General features: G+C 48.9%; 1 protein-coding gene and 1 long non-coding RNA gene across 2 annotated transcripts in view; one reads left to right on the forward strand and one right to left on the reverse strand.

Annotated features, from left to right (window-relative positions):
- Positions 1-1304, forward strand: part of LOC139828453 (uncharacterized) — a 40386-nt gene extending 39082 nt beyond the window's left edge. Inside the window, exon 5 of the long non-coding RNA XR_011740057.1 lies at positions 1188-1304. This is a non-coding gene — a long non-coding RNA (uncharacterized lncRNA). The remainder of the gene's footprint in view (positions 1-1187) is intronic.
- A 3346-nt stretch (positions 1305-4650) lies between these two features.
- Positions 4651-8186, reverse strand: ARL4C (ARF like GTPase 4C). Its single transcript, XM_065841112.2, has one exon. It carries the CDS (start codon positions 8043-8045, stop codon positions 7467-7469), a length of 579 nt encoding a protein of 192 aa, XP_065697184.1. The 5' UTR covers positions 8046-8186; the 3' UTR covers positions 4651-7466.
- Positions 8187-24278: the final 16092 nt, after the last annotated feature.

Below are 24278 nucleotides of genomic sequence, written 5' to 3' on the forward strand. Positions count from 1 at the left end.
ATGCTACCACGGCTATGCATGGGAGACAAAGACCTATGCAGCTGCACGAGGAAGACTAAAGGCCATTTTTTCTGGAGATGTGGCTGTCACTAGCTAGGCTGGATGGGGAACAACCAAATTCACACTCTAAGAATGGTGTATGAGTGGTGGGTCATTATTTTTGGTTGTTGGGTTTTGGGTGATGAAATGTGTGTGTGTGTGTTTGTTTGTTTGTTTTCCCACAACCCATTGTCATCTTGGCACCAACTAGCTCTAACAGATCCTTCCTTCTAAGCGATCAGGTGTTTTTTTAGGCTGGCTGGGAAAGAGTGTGGTCCATCCTGGGAAGATGTGATGGGCAAGAAAACATTGCAAAGCTGCAGCATTGCCATCCTCCATTCTGCCTTTAGACACATTAAACCAGCAGCAGAAGCCAAAGGACGGGGAAGTTGCCAAAGACTTGAAAGGGCCCCCTTGTCAGAGAGTGCATGCGGCAAGGGAGGGGGCTTTCCGAGAGCTATTTAAACATTAACCAGCAGAACAATTGCCTTGTGTTCCCGTTTCCTATTGCCACACTGGTCTTTTGCCTCTGTGTGGGTGGATCTGCAGGGTCCTGAGCTGCCTCCAGCCCTGGAGAGATGGCCTGTTCACAGCTGGCACGGTGCTGCAGCGGTGACAGGAGCCTCCATGCCACCCCCTCTGCCTGCAGGACTTCATTACTGTCCCTGCAGCTGCTGGGGAGCTCAGGGGCTGAGGGTTTAAAACACGTTATTAACTTCCCTCCTGCAGTCATAACTTGGAGGATACGGCTGGAGGGTTTCAGAGAGCCACAGATCATAAAATAAAGTTCAGCTGAATGCTGAACGGAGGCACTCAGCCCTGACACTGTTCTTCTGCCCACAGGGCAAGCAGGAGCACCCGGACCTGCAGCAATCTTCCCCCACCCAAGCACCATTCAACCCTTTTCCTCACCACGTAGAGGACAATCCTGCAGCTTTAACATCTTCAGTATGGGGATCTGAGTATCACACCACCAATTTATTCCTTTAGCCTTGGGAGTAAACAAAATGTTGGCGACCTTCTTTTACACATGTGGAAAAGAAACATGGAGGCGTCTAAAGTGGCGTGACCAGGGTTACACAGGAGTTGGTGGCAGAGACTGAAGAACTGCATTGAGACCTAACTTTGTGTCCTGCTCTCTTTTCCAGTACTGAAATACAGACTTGGAAGTAACACCAAGTGGGATGAGGACCTTCAGGTGTGCCTGTCTCCCTGGACACCAACTTTTGGGAATACTCCAGCCTCAGCACTGCGGGATCACAAGAAACTTTGTAAGTTGACAGTAGCCCTTCTCATAAACTCCTCTCATGCTGCTGAATTTTTGGAAGCCATAAGATGTCATTAGTCAAGGCTGTCAGGGAGGGAGGACAAGAGAGTCATTAGGCACATGGGATTATTTCTGGTCTGGGTATAGCTCCAGTGTGAACACCTCAGAGATTTATAGGCTTCATAACTCACTTTCCACCAGTGTTTTAATGTAGTTGCTGGACAGTTGCTCTTTTTTGTAAGCTTTCATCCCTTCAATCTCACTCCGCTATCTAGGGGAAGCAAACACAAGCTAAGCTGAAATAAACAGAATGGTTTATTAGAGCAAATATTCCCAGGCTGTGCTCTCCATATTCCCTAGTCACCTTGAATTATCCTCAATAAGAATATGCGTATGCTGAAATGTCTCAATTTTGCTCTAGTAGGCAAGCACTATCTTTTTTTTTGGCATGATATGTGTGTGAAGTGCCTAGTGTCCTGCAGATGTGACTCCCAGAAGTCGCCTTTTTCTGCTCAGACAAAAAGTACACGTGATTTTGCAGTAGTTCATGTTGAAGAAGTTCTAGGATGGAGCTGACTGAATGAAAACAAAGCAAATGGGGTCCAAGTTTCAATCAGTGTGAGATTTTCTTTTTCTTCTTGTAATGGTTCAAAGGCCATTTTAAAGAGACGGCCATCCTCACCCCACCCAAACCTTGACCCCAAGTACCTTGTGCTGTGCAAAGAAATAGTTCTCTTTGCATTACACCACACTTCCAGGATTCAGCGCCATGTGAATTACGTTAACCAAGACGATCCTTTTTAAGATACTTACTTGGGAGGCAAGGGCCCTTTGAAAGAAAGCATAGGTATTTAGCTTAACAAGGCAAACTGGGGAAAGAGAGGGAAAAGGACCTGTGTAGCTGACATATCAAGAGGCAAGGCAGGAGGAGAACCTGCAGAAGAGAGGCTGCAGAGCTCTTGGGGTGAACATATCATGAAGTTATGTGCATGAAAACATGGGACATGCCAAGCCATTGGAGGGTGTTTGAAGCACCGTTGTCCATGAGAGCAAGTGGAGATTGCTCAACAGCCCTCCCTTGGTGGCCATCACAGGGGGGTATGTCAGGGACCTGCAGAGAAGTGGTGAGGGACATGCTGGTAGCTCATCTCTCTTTATTTCTGTCCCGACCTCATCTCCTGCTGCTCCCAGCTAGACCCCAGCTCTGTTCTATTCTCTTCTTGCCTTTTCTGCCGTTTGAAAAGCTGCAGATCCTTCTCACCAGCTCCTATTACATGCTTTCAGAGAGCTGGTACAGCTGACAGCCCAACCGTTTTTTCTCCCGGCTGGTCCCATGCTGGGGCAGCATCCTCAGTAGCCTGGGCTCCACATGCCACAAGGGTCCCTGAAGATCAGTCTAGGATCCGCAGCTCCAGCATCACTCACTGTTTCACTCAACTGCCTGCTCAGGAAGATGGTGCGGCAGCATAAATCATGGCCAGCATGCTGCTTCAGGGCACCGCAAGGTCAGCAAGCTCCTTGTGCAATGTGTTCATGACAACCGGCCTAAACACACAAAAACTCCCGCTGACAAAAGCACTCTCTGGCCAGGAGGAGAGGCTGTGTGGCTTGAAGGAGGATGTCTGTCCTTGCAACTCGAGGCACAAGGAGCTTTGCTTGCAAGAAGACACAATCCGTTCTGCCCCTTCCCGCAAGCCAGTGGCTTTGGCAGTAAAATAAACTGAGACATCCCAGCTCAGCCTGAGGGGTAGATCCAGTTGCACAGTCATATACGAAGTCACAGCCTCTCAAAACCTGCAACCAAACCCTTCTGGCTGTTTCTCTTCCTCTATCATAGGCACAGGGATGGTTCCCCCTCCCATAAAACCAGGAGGAGGAGGAAGGCCCCCCCAGCTCTGTGTGGGCACAGCAAGTCAGCCTGTGTGCCCAAGGAACCCAGTTCCAGGCTCTCTTGTGCATAGATAAGACTGTACAGGGACACAATGCCAGTGTGCACAACTCCGTGCTAGCAGGAAAACTCCCATAAATTGATTCCCATGGGGTGGGATTGGTGAGAACAAATCCCTTCACACTAAGGAAGGTGCAGGCACTGCAGCATCTGCTCCTGGGTTTTCAGATCCATGAAACACAAGCCAGGAGAAATTTATGATGTCCTGCACACTGCCTGGAAAACGGGGCTGGAGGCACAAAGGAAAGCGATGGCCAGAAGCATCTTCAGGAGCGCTGGACCAGATCATGCTGTCCACCATACCACACATGTGGCAGAGACGGGAACCCACTGGTGATGCTCTGTGTGAGGAAGGAGCCTGTGGGGAACTGTACCTTTCAGAGGATCTCCATACGGTCACGAGGCAGCTGAGGACTCAGCAGCTCAATCCTCAAATGCTACGGATCACTGTCCAACTCAGCTTCAAGTGATTTCTGGGCATGCATCAACAGACTTGATAAGTAGCTCAGTAACTGCATCACTGGAAAAGCCTTTAGGTTCATTCAGAGGTCTTGTAACCCTCTAGAGCCCCACGGGCGGGCAAAGCAGACAGACAGACAGCATGTCCTCTCACATGGGTGCTTTGCACCCTCAAAACCAGCGGTTCCACCTGGGAAGCAGAGAGGAGCCCAGAGCAGGAGAAGCACTCGCAAGCCCTGCCAAATCACGCTTTCATGGATTGGGCTCATCATTTCCTCTCCGGCTGCCGTGTCATCATTTTAAAAAGACAGAAAAAGTCGTTTACCACCTGGCTCTGGCTCTCCTCTCCAAAATGTCACCCTGTGTTTCCTGTGTCAGCAGCCACCCAGGAGCAGATGCAGCCTCCAGCTCTGCAGCATCCTGCTCCCAACCACCCGCCTGGTGCTTTAACCCCTGCAGACCTGGCTCCCTGCCACCCCAACTGCTTGCCTGAGGCCACGCAGTAAAAAAAGCCACACCAAGAGCAAAACCAAAACTTTTTCACTCCCTCCTCCAAGTGCTGTGCATGGGGTGATCACCTCCTTCATAAAGATTTAAAATAAAAAGAGGTGAGGGATGAAAATACCCACACCGAACAGTATTCTCTCATTTCATGGACAGCAGCAGAAATGCAGAGAAATTAAGTGATCTGCAAAAGAGCTCAGATTTCAGTAACTGCAAAACTGTCGATGTTCCCCATGTCCTAGAGGGACACGCTGCAGAAGGATGCCATGCGACAGACCTGTGCCAGCATGCTGCAGGGTGCAGAGTGATCCTGAGCAGGTCACTTCTCTGTCCCCATGCCCAAGTCTCCTCTCTCTGGGGAGGCAGCAGCAACCTCCTTCATAACATGCAACAAGAACCAACTGTAAAATGCAGCACTGATATTGAGAAATAAGCAGAACACCACCTTTTTTTTTATCAGGCCCTTTCGTTGTATAAATAATTTATTTCAGTTCACAGCATCATTATGTCTGCATCTTTAAAAAAAAAAAAGAAGAAAAGACAGGAGGAACAGAGACTGATGGACAATGGCAAGGGTAGGGACAGGGGCAGCAGGATATCCAACACTGATGGGAACACTGCAGAGGTACCTGGGGAAATGAGACTGGTACCTCATGACAGCTGCTTATTAAAAAAAAATTGTCATTCAAACATATTTAGAGAAGACACACAACCTTGTAAAAAGCCCAGCTTGTTTTCAGAGCAACAACCCCAGTATTTTCCCTTAATTGCTGTTTTGCTGTGGCACCTCTTCTTCTAGCCCACTGCAGGCAACACACATCTTCATACAGGGAAAATCAGCATACGGTTGCGAAATGTTACAGAAATACCATGGAAGCCATTAGCTACTAATTGGAAAAGTCTTTTTAATTATTGCAGAAAGCAGAGTTGGTGGGAACAGCACTGCCACAGCATCCCACCTGGCTCAGCTGAACCTTCAAGCACATGCTGCCAGGTCAGCGCAGGCTTAAGGGCTCTGCTGAAAACCAGCCATTTCAACCAAAACCAAGGGGATGCTCAGCTGAGCTGGTGGTAACCAACCCCCATTTGCCAAACCAAGATCTACATCTTGACAGCAAGGAGGCAAAACCCACAGCTAAATAGCCTCCACTTGTCATTTTTAAAACCTGGTCACCTCTGAGTTGGTGGGAAAAACATAGCTTTATATTTTGCCTCTAAAATGGGTCTCTCCACAAAAAAAGGGGTTAATGCATGTGGCTTCTGTGGCATCAAAAATATGCTTTTCTTTTTCTCTCTCTCGACAGCAAGTACCAGTGTTGGAGGTGAAGACAAAGCAAAGAAAACCCAAGGAAGCGGGAACAGAGCCACCTGAACTGATGGGACCAGCCCACTCAGCGCACAAGTCAGGACTCGTGTTGGGAACTCAAACCCCACAAGAAGAGAAATACTACTTGGCTGCAGCATTTGTTTCCTAACGAAAAGAAAACCAAAACAAAACGCTATTTGGAAGGTGTCACGCTCATTGCTGCAAGGTGAGAATCAACTCCCTGAAACCCAGAGGGCATTTTTCTTTTGTCTGCTTAGTGGTTTCTCCTTGGCTGCTCTGGGAAGGGATTTTCGAACAGGAAGGCTGGTGTAAAATCACCAGAAAATCCTGCCAGATTGCATGGCTCAAAATCCAGGGTATTTGGCCCCTGAGGGCAGCATGAAAGCCAGGACCTTGGTTTTCTCCTCCATAGAGCTGGGTCCCAGGCCAAAACACAGACAGCAAATGGCTTTTGGTCCCTAGGACCTCAGAACCAACCAGGTACCAAAATGTCCACCCGCAGAAGGACACAGCAGGACCTGACCCTGCCCTGGGTGCTCAGCAGGCAGCCCACAGCTACTGCTGGCAGCAAGGGGCGCTCTGCTTTGATTTGGGTTTAAATCTCTATAAAAAAAACTAACACCCCTCATGCTGTCCCCCTGCCCCCCCACCCATGTTTCTTTACACCCTGCCATTTTCCCGGCGCTGCCGAGTCCCTTTCCAGAAAAACTTTTGCAAGCTCTGGTCATCTCAGCAGGCAGTGCCAGCAGCCATCCGTCTGTCCTGCCCTGCCATGATCCCCGCCAAAAACCTACATTTAGCAAGCGCTGCCCTGACCTCTTGCACCAATTGCAGAGCAGCACAGTGGTACCACAAAGCTTGCTTTTTGTTTGTTTTTACTGAGTAACCCCTAGTTTGGATCACCCCAGCTGGAGCAAATAGCACCTTGGAGCACACCTCTCTGCCTGGGCACAATAAAAACCTGCTCGGGGCTTCACTTTGGAAGATGGCACAACTGAGCTTTTGAGAAGGGGGACTCCTGGACAAACCCCCAACGCTTCCAGCAGCGTTACACAAACCCCACGCCCCCCCCCCCCCCCCCCCTCCTTTTTTAATTTTTTTTTAAGCAAATAGCTTAAAGCTCAGCACCAGCAGCCGCTAAGCATGCCCGGCGCCGCAGCCTTATAACCCCCCAGCCTGTAGGCTGTCTGTCCATTCGCATCCTAAAACACCAGCCGGGGGTGGGGGGGAGAAAGAGGGGCGTGTTCCCTTACCCATCAACCACACAGACATTTTGTGCTGGTCCAACCCCCCTTCCTGCTTTCGACACCCCTTCCCACAGACAAGCGCGGGGAGGAATGCAGGGATGGCAGTTCCCTCACCGCTAACCTTGCCGAGCCCGGGCGCTGCCTTCGACGCCCCCTCCCCGCCCCCCTTTAGCATCCATCCCTCCCCACCACATCCCTACTACACTCCCCTCTCCCGCACCCCAAAATGTCCACGTTAAAGATCCAGAAGCACGTCGGGCTTCTCTCAAAATGCACTTCAACAGGGTCCTGCCCTGTTCGCCCACGGCACACAAAAGCTCGGTGGTCCCGAAGGGCGGAGGGGGGGTCTGACCCCCTCAGCCATGTTTCCAGCCCGACCCGGGGGCCCAGAGGTCCGGATCGGGCCCCGGGGAGCACGGTGGTCCACGGAAAGGGGCGGGGGAGAGGGGAGGAGATCCCGGCTCTCTCGCCCGCAGCCGGGATCTGGGCTTGGCTGGCAGAGGCGGCTTTGTCATCACCACTATTGTCTTTTCATTTGGAAAGGAGAAGGAAAAAAAAATAAAGGAAGAAAAAAAAATAATAATAGCAATTAAAACCCAAAAGAATCGCTTTGGTTCTCTCTCCCCCTCGGTTCCTTTGTCTGCTTCCCTATCCCTCCCCGCGTCTGCGGGGCTTCTACCGCTTCTTCTTCTGCTTGAGGGACTTCCTCCGCTTCAGGATCATCTCGTAGAGCTTGTCCATGCCCTCCGTGAGCCCCTCGCCGATGATAGCGCAGGCGGGCTGGATGTGGTAGGTGGTGGAAGGGGTCAGCTCATGGAGCGCCAGCTGCTTCTCGATCTCGGCCACTGGCAGGGACTTGGGCAGGTCCTGCTTGTTGGCGATGACCAGCAGCGGGGTGCCCTGGTTCTCGGCGAACTTGGTCACCTTGTGCAGCTCTGTTTTGGCTTCCTCCAGCCGGTCCACGTCTACTGAGTCCACCACGTAGATGATGCCATCGGTGCAGCGGCTGTAGGACTTCCAGAGCGGGCGCAGCTTCTCCTGACCACCCACGTCCCAAAAGTGGCAACTGATGCCCTTGGCCGTCCCGTTGCTCAGCCGGATCTTCTCCGTGTTGAAACCGATGGTGGGCACGGTATTGACGAACTCGTTAAACTTCAACCGGTAAAGCACCGTGGTCTTCCCCGCCGAGTCCAGGCCCAGCATGACGATGTGCAGGGACTGGAAGGCGGAGATGTTGGAGGAGATGTTCCCCATGGCCACGGCTCACGCCGCCCTCACAACCCCGCGCCCATCCCCGCGACCGCCGGGCCCGCCGGGGCACGGCTCGGGGTGAGCTGCGGAGCGGGCAGCGCGACTCCACGCGGCGGCAGCGCTCCGGGACTACCGGCCACCGCCCCGCCCGGGAGGAGGGACCGCGCCGCCGCCTTTCGCCGGCTCCGCCCCTCGCGCTGCCCGCACCGGCACCTGCCCGTGCGCCCTGCTGCCGCACCGCTGCCTGCACCGCCCCCTGCTCGCCCCTTCTCCTCCAAGCGGGGTCTTGGACCCGCTGCGCTCTGTTGCCCGGGGACAGCCCGGCTCGGGGTGGGGGGGATCCTGGGAGCGAGTTCCCCCTGTGGTTAAAGCCTGGTTGTCCCTACGTCACCAGCACTGAAATAATAAAAATTAAACAACAACAACTACAACAAAAACACTAAAAATAGTACCAAGACAAGGCATTATTCACTGCACAGAGACACAAGGAGCGACCTTCTGCTGCACAATGTATAATCCTTGGCTGAGGGATCTAGAGGGGTTGCAAAGTGGTTCACAGATTTCATAGAATGTTGGGGATTGGAAGGGATCTTGAAAGCTCATCCAGTCCAATCCCCCTGCCGGAACAGGAACACCCAGATGAGGTTACACAGGAAGGTGTCCAGGCGGGTTTGAATGTCTCCAGAGGAGACTCCACAACCTCCCTGGGCAGCCTGTTCCAGGCTCTGTCACCCTCACTGGGAAGAAGTTTCTTCTCAAATTTAAATAAAACCTTCTGTGTTCCAGTTTATACCTATTGCCCCTTGTCTTATCATTGGTTGTCACCGAGAAGAGCGTGGCTCCATCCTCCTGACACTCACTCTTTATATATTTATAAATATTAATGAGGTCACCCCTCAGTCTCCTCCAAGCTCCAGAGCCCCAGCTCCCTCAGCCTTTCCTCACGCGGGAGATGCTCCACTCTCTTCATCATCTTTGTTGCCCTGCGCTGGACTCTCTCCAGCAGTTCCCTGTCCTTCTGGAACTGAGGAGCCCAGAACCGGACACCATATTCCAGATGCATGCAGCTCTGCTGGGACAGCTGGCACCGGTGATAAGGTGAGCCTGGAAAGCGGGAGAGTGATGCTCTGCTCCTGGAAAGGCAGAGCCTGCGCTTGTGCTGCAAGGTTGGGAGCCCCAACCACCCAGCGTGGTGCTGGGACGTGAAGCATCTACATCCCCCAGGGACTGTCACAGTCTCCCAAAGCTGGGAGGGGAAAACCTCACCTCTCCTGAATCCAAGGTAGGGGTGGCACTAGTGTTCATAACCACTAGTAATGTTTTTTGCATCTCATGATATTAATGCTGTCAAATTGTGTTAAAGCCAATGAGTTCCCCCCCAGGGCCCAGCACAGCTCAGTGCCCCAAGCCATGAATCTGCTGGCCCAACTACTCCTGGAAGCGCCTTCCAGGTCAGCATGGGGACAGGGAAGCCACCCCTGCTGCATGCTCTGGGGAAGGCCTGCCCCTCTCTTTGCCTTTGCATTTATTTCTGATACTGTTCCTGAGCCAAACAGCAGCAGCAGGGTTGTTCCTATAACATTACCCATCCCGTCTTTTACAGCATTTGTAAAATAAATATCAACTGTATCTGACAGTTTAACTGGAAAGCCCTGGAGAAAGAAGTGTACTGCAGAAGACGGATACTGCTTTTAATTTAAGATGCTTTCACCACGCAGCACGCAGTGGGGATTGCCAGGCTGGAGTGGGATCATTTCTCATATTCATATTTCATCCTGAGGATGTGTATTGCGGCTTTGCATGGAGATAAGACTGCCTGCTAACACATGCCATCATTAAAAATACAGGCAGCTCTCTGTGACGGTCTCCGGAGGTGACACTGGGCACAGCTTTGATGGAAATCACCATGTGGTGACAGCATGAAAAGTGCAGGGAGCTCCGTCTCCCTCAATGTGCAGCTGTGAGAAGTGCTCCTTGGTACGTGTGAGGTGGCATCGCCTCTGCTCAACCATTCCAAAAGCAAGGCACAGGCACCATACAGGCTGAATAATTAAAATGTTTTGTTCACTGGGGTTGTCTTGATCAGCTGGCCTTTGAGCTGGCCTGAGTTCAGGCTTTTCTCTGTGACCCTGTAAAGGTAATGAGTTACTGAGAAAGCTGTGAATGACTGCTTGATTCCAGGAGCTGGAACACTGTTGGAGAAAACCACCAGAAACAAAAGAATAGGGTCAAATTTGTGAGCAGCGTCACCAGCAGATCCAGCACCACTCTCTTGTCGTCTGCCTGAATTGCTCCAGCAAAAGCTTTCTTAAATGCTGCTGGGAAGGATAATCCCAAGGCAAGTGGAACCCGGGCTGCCCCAGAACTAGTGGCTGATTTGTGTGCAGTTGATCTGTATTTTAGGAATTTACCTTCCAGCTGTGAGCTCGTGCTCAGATCCAGGAATGCCGTGTCCAGCGCAGGAAATGCTGTTTCAACCCTTGGTGGTATACCCAGACAGGACTCCCCGGGGAACTTCCCATCTCACCTCCATCACTTCTAACCATCTCCCTACCTCCTCCTTCAGCCCCACTGCTGAACACAGCTCTGAGCCTCAAGTTGAAAGGCTTCCTTTTTGAAACAGGACACCAAATTTCTTTGCTCCCAACAGCCGAAGTGCAAGGAAGAGACTTCCCTCCTCTGCACCCCTCCTTTTTCACCCCAGCATTGATTGCGAGTTATAAATAAAGGCGAGATTAGATAGTCAGACTGGTCAAACCTAGGGGATGTTCTGAAAAATGGCCTTACATCAGATGATCCCAAGGGGACGGAGATAAACAGGAGGGATGCAGTGGTGAATTATGCTGCAGCTAATGCCAGCTATCCATAAATAAGCTGTTAAGACCTCTGCTGAATATTAAGTGCAGAAATAACTGTTAATCGCAGCTGAGAAGAGTCTGCCAAGTCCATTCAGTGGCAAATTTAGGCAGAGGAAACCCATCTTTTCCATAAGCCCCCCTCCTCTGCTTTTTCTTCCTACCCTTTCCATCACATCAAGGTTAAGCAGCCAAGGTTAAAGCCAACATTAGCATCTAAATGTGAGTCTGTGAGTATCTGACAAAGGAACCACTCACTGGTCCCCAACATTTTGCTCCAGCAGCAAGCAGACTGTTGCTGCCATAGTAACTGTTTTCAGACGTGGCAATTATTTCTTCCCAGCCCCCCCCCCCATCTCATCTCACTTCCCCCAGCTCATCTTGCGCCTCAAAATATCTTTTTTCTTTTTTTTTTTCTTCTTTTTTTTTTTTTTTTTGTGTATGTAAAATACAAAGGGCGAAAGCCTGCACACATCCATCTGTGCCCTGCCTGGAGGAGACAAGCAGAGGGACACTTACCAGGCTTCCACAGCCATCTCGTGGATTATCTGTAGTAGTGACTTTTAATCTGCATCCAATTAGCCTTTTGTCACCCAGGCAAAGCAAAACCTTGGAGCAGCAGCTTTTGCCAGCTCTTTCTGGCAAAGCTGGCCATTTGGGGAGGAGGAGATTGGTTTGCAGAGAGCATCCCAGCTCCCAGAGCATGCAGGATCCTCTCTTCCTCACCTGTGCCTTCCTTCTTAACAGCATCACTTGCCTGAGTGTGCTCACTTTTGTTTCTGCATTAAAAGCAGAGACACCAGCCCAAACAAAGTTAAGAGGCAAGGGCTGTAATTAGGGCTGCCCCCGTTCTTGGGGACTGCTGAAGCTAATTAACAGTATGCCCATGACTAATGCCTGGAATGCGGGAACAGCATGAAGGCTGCACTGAGAGCCAGAACTGCGGCACCCACCTCTTAAGCAGCTGATGGTGGGAAAAGGCAAGGGACCAGCATCTCCAGGCAGGTTAGCGGGGCTGCTCCCCTCTTCTGCCAGTGTTTCATGGATGAGCTCTACCCGAATGGTGGCTTTCCTGGGCCTGTGTGAGCTGGAGAGGCAGCACTGGCTAATGTGGTGTAGGGAAGTCTTATCCCTGTTTGCAAGCCCTGATGGTGGGGGAAAGCCATTGGGGAGGCATTCTGGGGACAGTGCAGCTGTGCCTGCCATGGTCAGCATCCTTTTATTGTACCAATATCCTTCCCACCTTCATGCACTCTCTTCCTTTCCAAGGACCTTCCAGCCCACTCACTGGATAATGAGGCTGCATAATGCAGGATCATTAAAGGCTGAATAGCCTATGAGTCCCAGAGGAGCCTTTTGGATATTAACTCCGAGGGAAAGGAGCATCATGGATGTAATGGGACTCCTAGCTCCTGGGAAAGGCAGTGTGTTATCCTGCAGGGCTGCAGATGCAGCATGATGCAGCCAGGCATCTCCACTGAAAGGGTTAATGGAGGAGAGCAAAGGGGCACTGGGGGATAATTAGAAACCAAGAGCCAGGTACTGAATATTTCACAGGAGATTGTCCCCCTAAGCTTCAACTCACACCTCTGCTACCAGTTTCTGAGTAGTTTCTGGTACTTACTGGCAAGTTTTTCTGTGCTTTGTCTCTCTCCTCAGTGCTCGGCCCTGCACCAAGAGGGTCCACATCCTGTGAGCGGGGCCTTCCATCCCTGCCTATTTGAGCGTGGGGACAAGGAGGTCTTGTGGATCAGAGGAACACACTCCTGAGATATTTCCAGGAGCTCCTGGGTGGATGGGTGGAGGGAGGGATGGAGCGATGAATAGAGGGAGGAATGGAGCCTGGCAAGGAGGGATGGATAAAAGCAGCATCATAGTGGAGAAATGACTGAATCCACAGAGCTCCTAATGCAGGAGTGAGAAATAATCCGTTCATCTGCAGCGCAGCAGCTCTGCTCCATTTCATGACCTCAGATGCCTCTTCAGGCCACGCAAATTCCTTCAAGGACCAGCTTAAAGCCGACTTTACAGCCTCATCTCCTCGAAATGCTAAAACAGCCACAAACCGAGGAAAAACAAAATCTGTCTCTAAGGGAGATGATGTGAAAACAGCCTTATCAAGACAGCACAAAATCCATCCAGCCCAGCACTGTGTCTCTGTAAGCAGCCAGGAGCAGAGGCAGCTGGAGGAGCACAAGACCAGGGCAGATGTGTATTGTAATTTTCAGTGTGGTAGGTTTTTTTTTTCCTTCATGAATTTGTACAAACCCACTATGAAGCTTTACAAGCTTTTAGCCTCCTCAGCATCGTGGCCCCAAATGCCACAGCTTACCCATTTTTGCTGGATAAAGAGGAATTTCCTTGGTGTGACTGGCTAGAGATCTCCTCTGCAAATTCACACATATCAAGCAAAGGTTCTCAGGTTAAAGCAAGGTGAGCACAAGGTTTTTCTAGTAGGTTAGACTGGGATTTTCACAAAAAACAAACCAAAACAAAATCACTCTTTTTGTGCTAGGCTTGCATCACAGCCACTTTTTTTTCCCTAATCTGTGAAATTTGGCAGGAGGAACTTGAGCAGGCAAAGACAAAAGAAGCAAGCTCTCTGCCTTTGTTTCTGCCATTTGCTGGGATGACAGATGTCATTTTCACACAGCGAGTGCTGTGTCCCACCACTGCAGCTGAGTGCACCTGGAGGGGACACTGTCTCACATTGGATTAAGAAAAACAGCACTTGCATTTCTCTCTTAACATGTACAGTTTGGTTTGGCTGCTTCTAAAGTGACTGCTTGGATGCTTGGATCATTTTAGGGGTTGAGGTTCCAGCACCCTTAGGATTTATCTGCTGCACCTGGGACTCCATGCACCTGAATTGCCCTCTGCCCTCAGAAGGGTGACAGGGACATTCCTAACAGTGGTACTTTGCTAGTCCTTCACCCCCAAACACCTCTCTGCCCCCAGGACTGTGGCTGCTGGAGAAAGCAGAGCTACCCCTTCTTGCAGGAGGGGAAGAAAGCTCTGGGGAAGCCCACGCTGGAGCTGGGGCAGTCACCCATGGGGACCCCAGAGGAAAAGAGGTGTTATTTGGGAAGAGATACTCCATTCCCTCAGCTTTTCTTTGCCAAGGTCACATTTAGGGGTGGGCGAGACATCTCCTGGGCTGAGGGAAAGGGAGGAGCAACCCTTTCCTCCCACCTGGATGAGAAATGATACAGATACCAGAACCCCCCACACCCTTTATACAAGCACTGCCTGGAGGGGAATAACCCCTCATCACACCCTGGCTTCCAGCTGGGTAAATAACTGCTTTTGTGCTCACAGGCATCCTGGGGCCAGAGACTGAAACTCTGCTGGTTTCATTACCCCAGGACACTGCATCAGCTTTGAACACAAAGCACAGATCTCTATGGTGCAGCCAAGGGGAAATAATGGGGGGAAGTACCTGCACCCACCTGGACCTGTCCCTGAACACACTGAACACCCCTCTGACTGGTCAGTGTGGGTATTGAGGAAATTTGGCCTTCAAGGTCTCATTTGGAGCTGCTCAATAATGTGGTGGCCTGGAAACTCAAAGGAAGGGTAAAACACTTCCCCACAGGAGGAAGGATGCTGAATCTGGGAGGGTTAAGCACATACAGGTATGATGTATGGCGTGGTTCTGGTTTGTCTGCAGGCACATGGTCACACATCCCTCTCTCATTCCTGTCCTGAATAATGCTTGGTCTCAGCTACTCCCTGTTCTGGTGTAATTCCTGTCCAAGGCTGCACATTGTTTTGCTTGGGAAAGGAGTTAGAGCTGCAGATTTCGCCCTATACTTTTTCTGTGACACTGTTTCAAGAAAAAAAAAAAAAAAAAGAAAGAAAGAAAACTGGATTAGCCTTGCTGCTAGACATAGGCAGAAGGCTTAGAAAAACCCTCAGTTTCCCAGCACCCATTCCCAGGGCAGTAAATCTTTGAGTGTACGGAGCTGCAAGCACAGCGAAGAGAGTGACAGCACAGGGCTGGTGGAGATTTAGGGCTCATGAATCATGCAATGCTCTCCAGCAGCACACACCAGCATCTCAAATTGCCTCCTTGGGTGATTTGCACCACAAATTTCTGCTTAGCCCCCCAAAATGTCAAAGCACTTTATTTGCTGCCTGTCTTTTTTTTTTTTTTTTGTTTTCCCTTAAAGGAACTGCTCTGTGGCCAGAGGTGAAAATCCTGCTCTGAGCTGATTTACCTGTGTTTAGCTAGTGTACAGCTATTTACATCTACTTTAGTCAGCTGGAGCCTGATTTAGAAAAAAATGCACCAGGATCATGTAGGAGGTCAGATCTCAGCTGCTAATAATCCACACTTGTGAATGCACTCCAGCCTTCCCTCCCAATCAGCCCCAAACTGCCTGTACTTGTGGCAAAAGCTTAAATAAACCAAAGCCTAGAATATGGAAGGATGAGACTAGTTCAAGGCTGACTGGCAGGCAGGGGATGGGGAGCATCCTTGCTGTCCCTGAGCAGTGTAGAAGAGAGGATACCCCAGTTTCAAGGCTGCATCCTGGGCAATGATGCCTGTTCCCTGATGGCTTAATTCCTCTAAGAGGTGGAAGCATAACTGCAGCGTTGATTAGTGTCCCTATTGCAGCAAGATATGCCCTAGCCTAAGGAATTACTGCTCTGCTTCACATCTTCCAGGCACAGTGGTGAAGGGACACCAATACCCCGCTGATGCAATTTCACATGGTGCTGAATGTTACCAGCCTGCTAATCTAAAAGGTAAGGAAACTGTAATTTAATCAAGTGGGGTCTGGGCCATGCATTGAAGTGTAGAAATGGGGCTGGAGCTGCCTGTTCACATCACCAGGCTGGAATTACAGCCCAAGTGATGCTTATCAGCTGCTGTGTGATTTATTGCAGGGGCAAGTGTCCACCAGGGAAGGAAGGTGAGTTGGGAGATGAGCACAAAGAACAGATCAGCCTTAGCAAGGTCACCCTAGGGGGACATGACCTGAGAAGGATTCTGATTTGGGGCTTTGTGATCAAACTGCAGGAGGCTCTTTCTGATGCTTGTGAGATTCAGTAGGCGGACGCTGGGAGAGAGGAGAAGGAGCAGTGCCATGGGCTGGAACTGCTGCTGTCCTGGTCGTGGCTGCACATCTCTGCTTGTGTTTGCTGGGCTGGGGACAGAAAATGAGCTTAAAGCTGCCCTCTTTTTGCCTTTTATATTTACTAACCTAAGTTCCACTAGCTGGCTGGAAAAGTGGATTAAGAGCTGGGGCAGGAATTTCTTATGGCATCCCAGACAGCCAGCACTTTATTGCCCTGGTGCCAGGTGAGGGATGGGCATGGGACCTCGTGTCAGTGGAGCAAGAAAGCATCTTCCCCTGCTTGAGCTTCACAGGTGGAGCTTGTCGAGGCAGAAAGATGAAGCCCAGGCTGTCAAAGGGAGTCTTTGTGATAGAGATGAATCCTTATCACGTCCATCCCAGAGCAGTGCTCAGCCACCAAACCATCCTGTTCTGGGCTCAGGCTCCAGCTGCTCCAGGGTCAGTGCACAGCCCAGCTGCAAAACAGCTGCTGTCAGCATGTGGCATTTGCTATCTGCTTTTCCCTCCTGAGGTCATCTAAAATACATGGTCTTGTATGGATAACCTACCCTCAGGCAAACTCCTTTAACTGCATGGTTTCAGATTGTTTTTTACATAGTGTCATGTTATTTCCAAAGGAGGGTGACAGCCCCTGGGGTGCTTGTGCTTAATGGCAAGTGAAGGGCTTGCAAATCAATGCCTTCTTTGAAATCAGTGCCTCCGTGGCACAAATTCTCCTTTGGCATACTCTCTGGTCACCAGGCAGACAGCAGCAGTGAGCACCTATGTTACAGTCACAGCGACGGCGTCTTGCTGCCCCTGATACTGGTGTAGAAGCTGATCCAGGGGAGTGCCTCCTCCATCTGCAAAGCACTAAAAAGGAGCCCTATTTCTTTCCGAACAAATATCCTGTGTCACAGTAACATCCCCTGTACTACTTGGCAACAGAGCTGAAACCAGCCTGAGAGGGTCAGGGCTAAAAGGACCTCCCAGTGATGCTGGTGAAGAGGCACAACTGTGGATGGCATTGGTCTCTGTTCTGCTTTTCGGAAAACCAAGGCAAATAAAATAAAATCAATCCTCTTTAACCAACCAGGGAAGGTTCAGCAAGACTGGAAAAAGCTGTTTTCTAGGGCCACCTGGTGACAGTTGGAGACAAGCCTCGCTTTTGGAATTTTAGGGCCCAAAGGAACCCCTCACATCCTGTGGCTCTAGGGTATGTGGCCTGGCAAAGTGCTGCACCTTTCCACCCCTTTCCCTCCAATCAGATTTTGAATCTAATCCAAGCGCACCCTGTTGCCTCAGGAAGCAAGCATTTCCACACACTACCCATTTAACATGCAGTTTGGCTCCCAGGTGCTTTTATTCCAGCATTTGGTCAGTAAAACCAAAAAGATGCTGTGCAGAATAAAAAAGCAAAGTGATGTGAGTTGACCTGTGGGGAGTTGTGTTTGCTGCTGAGAAAGGCAGCAACTTTTTCACCCTAAGACAAATCAGCCTGTGTGGGTTCTTGGTATGGGGGAACCACAACTAGGGTGTAAATCAGCAAGTATTTGAGCAGTGTAGAGCAGAGGAGAACCCAACAAAACAAACCAACCTCCTGCACTGTGCAACCGTAGAAGATTTGACTATGGTTGCTGCAATTCCACCCAGGTGGGGCTCTTGCTTTTGTCGTCTTTTGTCGCTAGGGGGAAGCGTGTGACCACTGAATGGAGCTGGTACCTGCAGGTCCCCTCTGTCCCTGCCCGGGTGGTGACAACCTCCGGCCCCCTCGCAGCGTTCAACAGGGAGAAGTGCCAAGTCCTACACCTGGGGAAGAACAGCACCAGGACAGACTGGGGATCACCCAGAAAGCAGTTCAGCAGAAAAAGACCTGGGGATCCTGGTGGATACCAAGTTGAACATGAGCCAACAGTGTGCCCTTGTTGCAAGGACAGCTAACAGTATCCTGGGCTGCTTTAGATGAAGTATTGCCAGTAGGTCAAGGGAGGTGATCCCTCCCCTCTACTCAGCACTGGTGAGGCCATCCCTGGAGTGCTGGGTCGAGTTCTGGGGTCCTCAGCACAAGAGAGGCATGGACTTACTGGAGAGAGTTCACTGAAGAATAACAAAGAGGAGGAAGGGACGGGAGCATCTCTCCTATGGGGAAAGGCTGAGACACCTGAGTTTGTTTAGAAAAGAGAAGGCAAAGGGGGATCGTACCAATACCAGCAGGAAGGATGGAGCCAGATTCTTTTCAGTGATGCCCAGTGAGAGGATCAGAGGCTACAGGCACAAACCAAAACACGGGAGAGTCCTTCTGAACATGAGGAAATGCATTCTCACTGTGAGGGTGACTGAGCACTGGCACAGGTTGCTCAGGGAGGTTATCCTTGGAGATATTCAAAAGCCATCTGGACACCATCCTGAGCAACCAACTCTAGGTGGCCCTGTTTGAACACAGGGGCTTGGACCAGATGACCTATGGAGGTCCTTCCCAGCTTCAGCCAGTCTGTGATTCTGTGGTTCATGTGTGGCTTCCATCACCCCAACATGGGTTGGCAAAGGGAACATCACCCATGTGCCCCAGGCTGCATCTCTGCTTCTCTTGCTACCATCTTACTGCTTTAGACCTGCTCCCAGTGCACATGCCTGACCCCAAATGGGTTAAAAATAGTTAACCTGGAGGTTGTTGCGTCCCTGGAGACCAAGCCCAGTCTGGGAGACAGAAAAAAAATGAACACAGAAAATTGCTGCTACTAAGTGATACCTTAAATAAATTCAGCTTTCCCTCTTATGCATTCAGGTCTTGTTTAAGTTTTCCTGTAGACTGGAGATACAGAAGAAGCGATTTAGATTGAGGAGATTAATTAATTAGTGTTCGACACAGGGAGCCCACTCACCAAATGGATAATGCTCCAGAGAATTTCCAGTTGTTCCAGGCTTTTTTTTTTTACTTTTCAAAGATTAATATTTCTAAGAGGTTTTTATCTACTGTCAATCTGTGACAATAGAGCAAGAAGCCATGTATTCTGAAATACAGATACTGTCATCACTATTTCTTATTGTATTTCTTACAGTAATTTATATTCTTCTCTTTAAATCCTGGGAGAAGTGATTAATTGTTAATCTTTGCTTTCCTTCTAAAAAAAACAAAACCACAAACTAACAACAACAAAAAAAGGACACCCCGACCCCCCAACCCCCGCTTTGTTTTTGCGTTGTTTTTTGTTTTTAAATCTCACAGTTGTTGACGTAGTTGCAGAATGGAGAGGTAGAAATCATGAATAATAAATGAACCTTCATGATTTTTAAGAAACTGAGCCAGGGTCTTGGGGTGTTTGATGTTGTCAGTGTTGCTAGCTCTGCAGAAGGGTGTATGATGGCATTTTCAAGATGGCTTAGCCAGGAGTTTTCACTGAATGTGAACATAAATTAGTCCACAGGACTTTTTTTCTTAGCCTGGAACAAAACCATTGCTGTATCCTGCAAAAGACTTTTCTTCTGTTAAATACGACACAAACCCCAAGTGTGAGTCATGACCACAAGCGACTGAGGGGCTGGGAACCAGCAAGAGGTTTATTAGTTGTGGAGAAAAGGGTCTGGTGACATGGAGGAAAGCTGCAGTGCCTCATGGCAGCCAGGTCTTATTTTCCAGGCTCTCACCTCACCTGACAAGTGTAATAGAGCTCAGCACAGATAAACAGAAGTGGCTGCTATTTCTAATGAAGCTTTACATGGGTGATGAAGGCCATTTTACAAGGCCTGCCCTTTGTTGCTTCACTGGGCAGCAGAAGTCCCTGCCCATATGGTCAGCACAAGTGCCCCCGAAGGCAGGACATGTCTGTCACCCTGATACGCCTCTCCTGAAAATGCTTCTTGATATGTTTTCCAAACTGTGCTGCCATGGCACGCTGTGTATTTTTAGCCTCTCCTCTCCAGACACCTGGCTGCGGACATCTGGTGCATCAGGTGTGCCTTTCTGCTTCTCATTGAGTGCCTTTGACTTGGGCTGCCGCTGGGCTCACAGGCTGATTTTCTAGCACAGTGATCTGAAAAGACTTTAACCCTTTTGATGGATATGAAATGTATGAAATACATGATGATAGCAGGGATGGCTGATATATCTCTCAAGCACTCTTACTCCTTCAAGTGTTTTCAGTTCCCCTTGAGCCTAGAGCACATTTCAACATCCACCACCTCCTTCTGTGAAAAGCTGTATCCTGGAGGAGTCACCTCCTCTTGTTTGAGCTGAGCTTTGCCCCACCAGCTTCATTTGAGTCTTCTCTGGGAACATCCAGTTGCTTCCTTGAGAAAGGGCAGAGGAAAAGACCCAAAAGCCCAGTCCTTCGAAAGGATACATCTAAATTACTCCTAGAGGAAGAGCTGGGAGCCCAGATTTGCTGCCACAAAGATGGCAGCTCCTGAGCCGTTCCAGCTGCCACACCAGGAAAGAGAGGCAGCACTGTCCCAGGAAATCTAGGTCCCTGGGGACTGTGTCCCAGACTTCAGTGATTTGGCTCCAGAGGAGTACGTACGTTAAGTTTTACCCAAACACACAACATAATCTGGCATGTGGCATGGCCTGGCATCTGCTCTTCTAGAAATGGGAGTTCTTCCTGCATGGATCACTGAGATGTGAGATGATTGGGGTATGAGATCAGGGCTAGAAAGATGATGTCACTCAGAATCATCCTCTCTGATGTGTTGTTTGCCAAGATGTTAGTCCATCTGTCCGTAGGCAGCCAGGTCCATCACTTGGTGGACCCAGGATGCTGTGGTATGGGATGTCCCCCAGCACATTGATGAAATGACCTTGAAGCCAGTATGTCAGACATGGGATCTAACAGCAGTGGTGTTTGAGATGATCATTGCAGGCAGCAAGGGCAGGCATGCCTCCCCCTAGGTATCTTCCTCTCATGTCTCTGGAGGCATTTTCCTCCATAGAAAGCGACATGCTAGCTGTGAAAACTGAAATATGAAAGTCTGCTCGAGGACTTTTCTTGTCAAAAGAGATAAATGTCCCAGCTTGTGTAGCAGGGAGAAATGGAAACGGCTTGACCTCCCTCATTAGCATCACTTAGTCTAGAGGAAAGAAGCTCTAGAAAGCAATCTGACGATTTGTTCTCTTTTTAAAATGTCCCCGTCATCACACTTCAATATTTATACCAGCAGCACTGTTGGCACTGAGCTTACTTTGGGAAGAAAAATAATACGGAGATGTCCCCTGCTCTTTGTGCTGCTTTCCCTGCCTTCCCTCTGGAGGAACGTTTGGCTGTGTAAAAGTAACCTGTCTCCCAAACCAAGAAAGGCTTCTCCCTTACTGCCTGCCTGTCCAAGAGGAGAGAATGAGCTCCTTTCCATGGCTCACCTCAACGTTACGGTTCTCCTTGGTTCAGGGAGTTTGTCTTTCACTCTGTTTGCAGTGTTTTTCTATAGTGTATTTGTAACAAAGAGACAGCACCTCAATTCAGCCTTGCCCCAACACTTGTGCTGCTTCATCTCCTGCCAGGAGGTGGTCAGTCCTCACCATGGGGCTTGCTCCTTATGCTTGGTGTCCCATCAGATTACTTTCACTGCAGCACCCTTATTGTGGGGCTTTTCAGAACAGGGTGTGAAGAAATACCTGCAGCTCTCTAGTGTTGTACAAAGTTGTATCAGAAGCTGGTGGGAAGGCTGTCTGTGGGTTACAGGGTGTTGTTGCTGGAGCTCTCTGCAAAAAACAGAGTTTGAGGACGGGCTTATAGTTAACCCTGCCTGTTAGGATCAGTATTGCTCTTGGTTGCTTTTCACCTAAAATTAGAGCTGCTTTATTTACTTTGTGATGACTAGCTTTGAGGCAGCCAGGCTTTAATGCATACTAATGAACTAAACAAGTGTTTCCCCCTAGAAGTATTGCATGTTTTCCCAGACTTTTGTGCAGCTCAGCCAGAGAGATAAGATCAAAGTGTTACAGTTTAATGAACCTGCTCCATTACAGCATGATTACTGGCTGCTATGCAGAGAAAAAAAAACCGCTATTGAGACTTTTCAGTATAGTCCTCTGATTTTATTAAAACTTACTGCAAGCCATTCGGGGAAAGAATGTGAGAGACTGAATGATAAGGCTGTGATTCATCCCATGCTAGGAGTCTTATACGGAAAAAAAAAAAAAAAAAATGACAAAACCCTGCGTTTTCAGCTACATTTGGAAAAAGGAAGAAAAAAAAAAAAACATACTGTTTTAAGATTCCTTACATGCCAGCAAGTAAGGCTGCATGGGCTCAAACACAGCTCAAACACATGACTGTACATCATCCCTTCTGAATGCAGAGTGCATCCCAGCCCCTCTTCACCTGATGTCCCTGATGATATGCAGGTCTCTTCATGGCTTTATGAAGTCCAGTGTTGAGGGCTAGGAGGGAGGGCCACCCATCTCTTGCCCATGGTTATTTCCCAGACAACATAGGTGGTTAATTCACACTGCAGGTAATCAAAGCCTCTGACAGGTGACCCTGTCAAACAGCAAGAAGGTGGCTTGTGGATCATTCAACTGGAGCAGAAGAATGTAGCATCCCACTGATTTCCCAGATTCTTTGCAGAGGTGAACCCCAGTTGTCCTGATGTTGCTTCTGTGTAGTGCCAGGCTGGGAAGCAGCTGTTATAGAGGGGCTGGAGAGAAGGGATTGACACATCTTTCCCATCTGGGATCTGTGCTTTCTGCACAAGCAGGAAGTTGGGACAGCTTTTGCGGGTGACTCTGGATGCATTTCTGGTAGGACAGTAAATCACCATTGTTGTTGTCATTGCCTGACCAAGAATGGAGTTCAGACTGTATGCGTTCTCATCTTCTGGCTTGCCTCATTGCTGATTTACGGCTTTTCCACCAAGAAAGAAAATGAACATGCAGAGTCACTTCACGTTTCAACAATAACTTTGAACTGCTGCCCTACATTGGGCCTGACTTAGTCACAGATATGGATACTGTTACTAATCCACTGCCACATCTGTATCCCTAGTTTCACATCAAAACAGGCATTTAGATGAGGTTCCTAGGGACAGGGTTTAGTGCCAGAATTAGCTTATAGTTGAACTTGGTGATCCTGAGGGTCTCTTTCAACTGAAATGATTCTACGACTCTATGAAAAACTGCTTAAAGAGTATAATAGATGGATACCTGGCATAAGAGGTCAAAAAAGACAACATGTTAAAGACACATACCTTTTGTATGTTACATGTATATTTGTATTTTTAAGCACAGGGTTGGGGACATGATAAAAGCTTGGAAATAGAAGGTTAAATGGAGTTCAGCATTCTTATTGATAACATGTGTCTCATTGGGAAAAACATGTCATGCTGGAAGATGCAGTTGGGGAACATGCAGGGCCACAGGAAAGCAGTGCAGGATGGCCCACCCTGCTGGCAACTCCTCACTAAGGCATTATCTACTGCAGGTCTGCATCAGAGAAGGGATTCTATAGAGATTTTCTGTTTGTTTGCTTGCTTCAAAATGACTTAAGAGTCATTGAGCCATTGCATACCACAGTAAGACAATCTTCAACACCTTCACCAATCAAAGTGGAGCTTATCTAATTTTATGGATTTACTTACTGAGAAATCAGGCAGCTCCCTCACAACATAAGCTTCGAAGAGCCCAAAGGACAGAATGATCTGTGAGTTACAGAGCACAAGTTGAAGTTGTGGTGGTAGCAAAACGTTAGAATTAATAAATTAATTATACACAGACATGTAAGTTCACTTCAAGAACTCACTTGTAAAAACAATGTATGGCCTCAGAGACATGTATGTTTGGGTTCCAAGTAGCAATTTTAAGACTTAAAACCTAACAGACAGAAATAAAATCCTGATTTGAAACAGCAAACATATTCTTAGCACCTGGCACAAAATGCAACAGTTGTGGTGGCTCAAAGTCCCTTAAATATTTAACTTTGAAATATATCATATTTGAATACATTCAGTTAAATGAGATGTGAAAATGCATGTTATCTAATTCAGTATATGAACAATGCTGAGCAACTGTGTACCAGGAACCTTGAACCTCTTCTTTCTCTCCTGCTCTCTGCTTAGAAATACCCATCTATAAATCTTTGTGAAAGCAGAGATCAGCTCTCAGTCTTTGGGGCAATACACACATCTTCAGGCCAACTGACCACGCAGAGGTTCTCCCAGATCTGCGCAGCACTGCCAGTAATGTGGGTTCTCAGTACTACATCTACTAACTGAAATTACTGTGACTTATTTAGAAATTTCACACTATGAAAAGCTTTTACCATAGATCAAAGACTGGCAGTCATCAGATTTTATTTATATACTAGTAAGGTGTTGGTCTTTGACAAAGC

The sequence above is a fragment of the Patagioenas fasciata genome, chromosome 7, assembly GCF_037038585.1.
Source record: "Patagioenas fasciata isolate bPatFas1 chromosome 7, bPatFas1.hap1, whole genome shotgun sequence".
NCBI lineage: Eukaryota > Metazoa > Chordata > Aves > Columbiformes > Columbidae > Patagioenas > Patagioenas fasciata.

Excerpts from the sequence above, each read along its gene's own strand:
- ARL4C (XM_065841112.2), bottom strand. The coding sequence starts at position 8,045 with ATGGGGAACATCTCCTCCAACATCTCCGCCTTCCAGTCCCTGCACATC.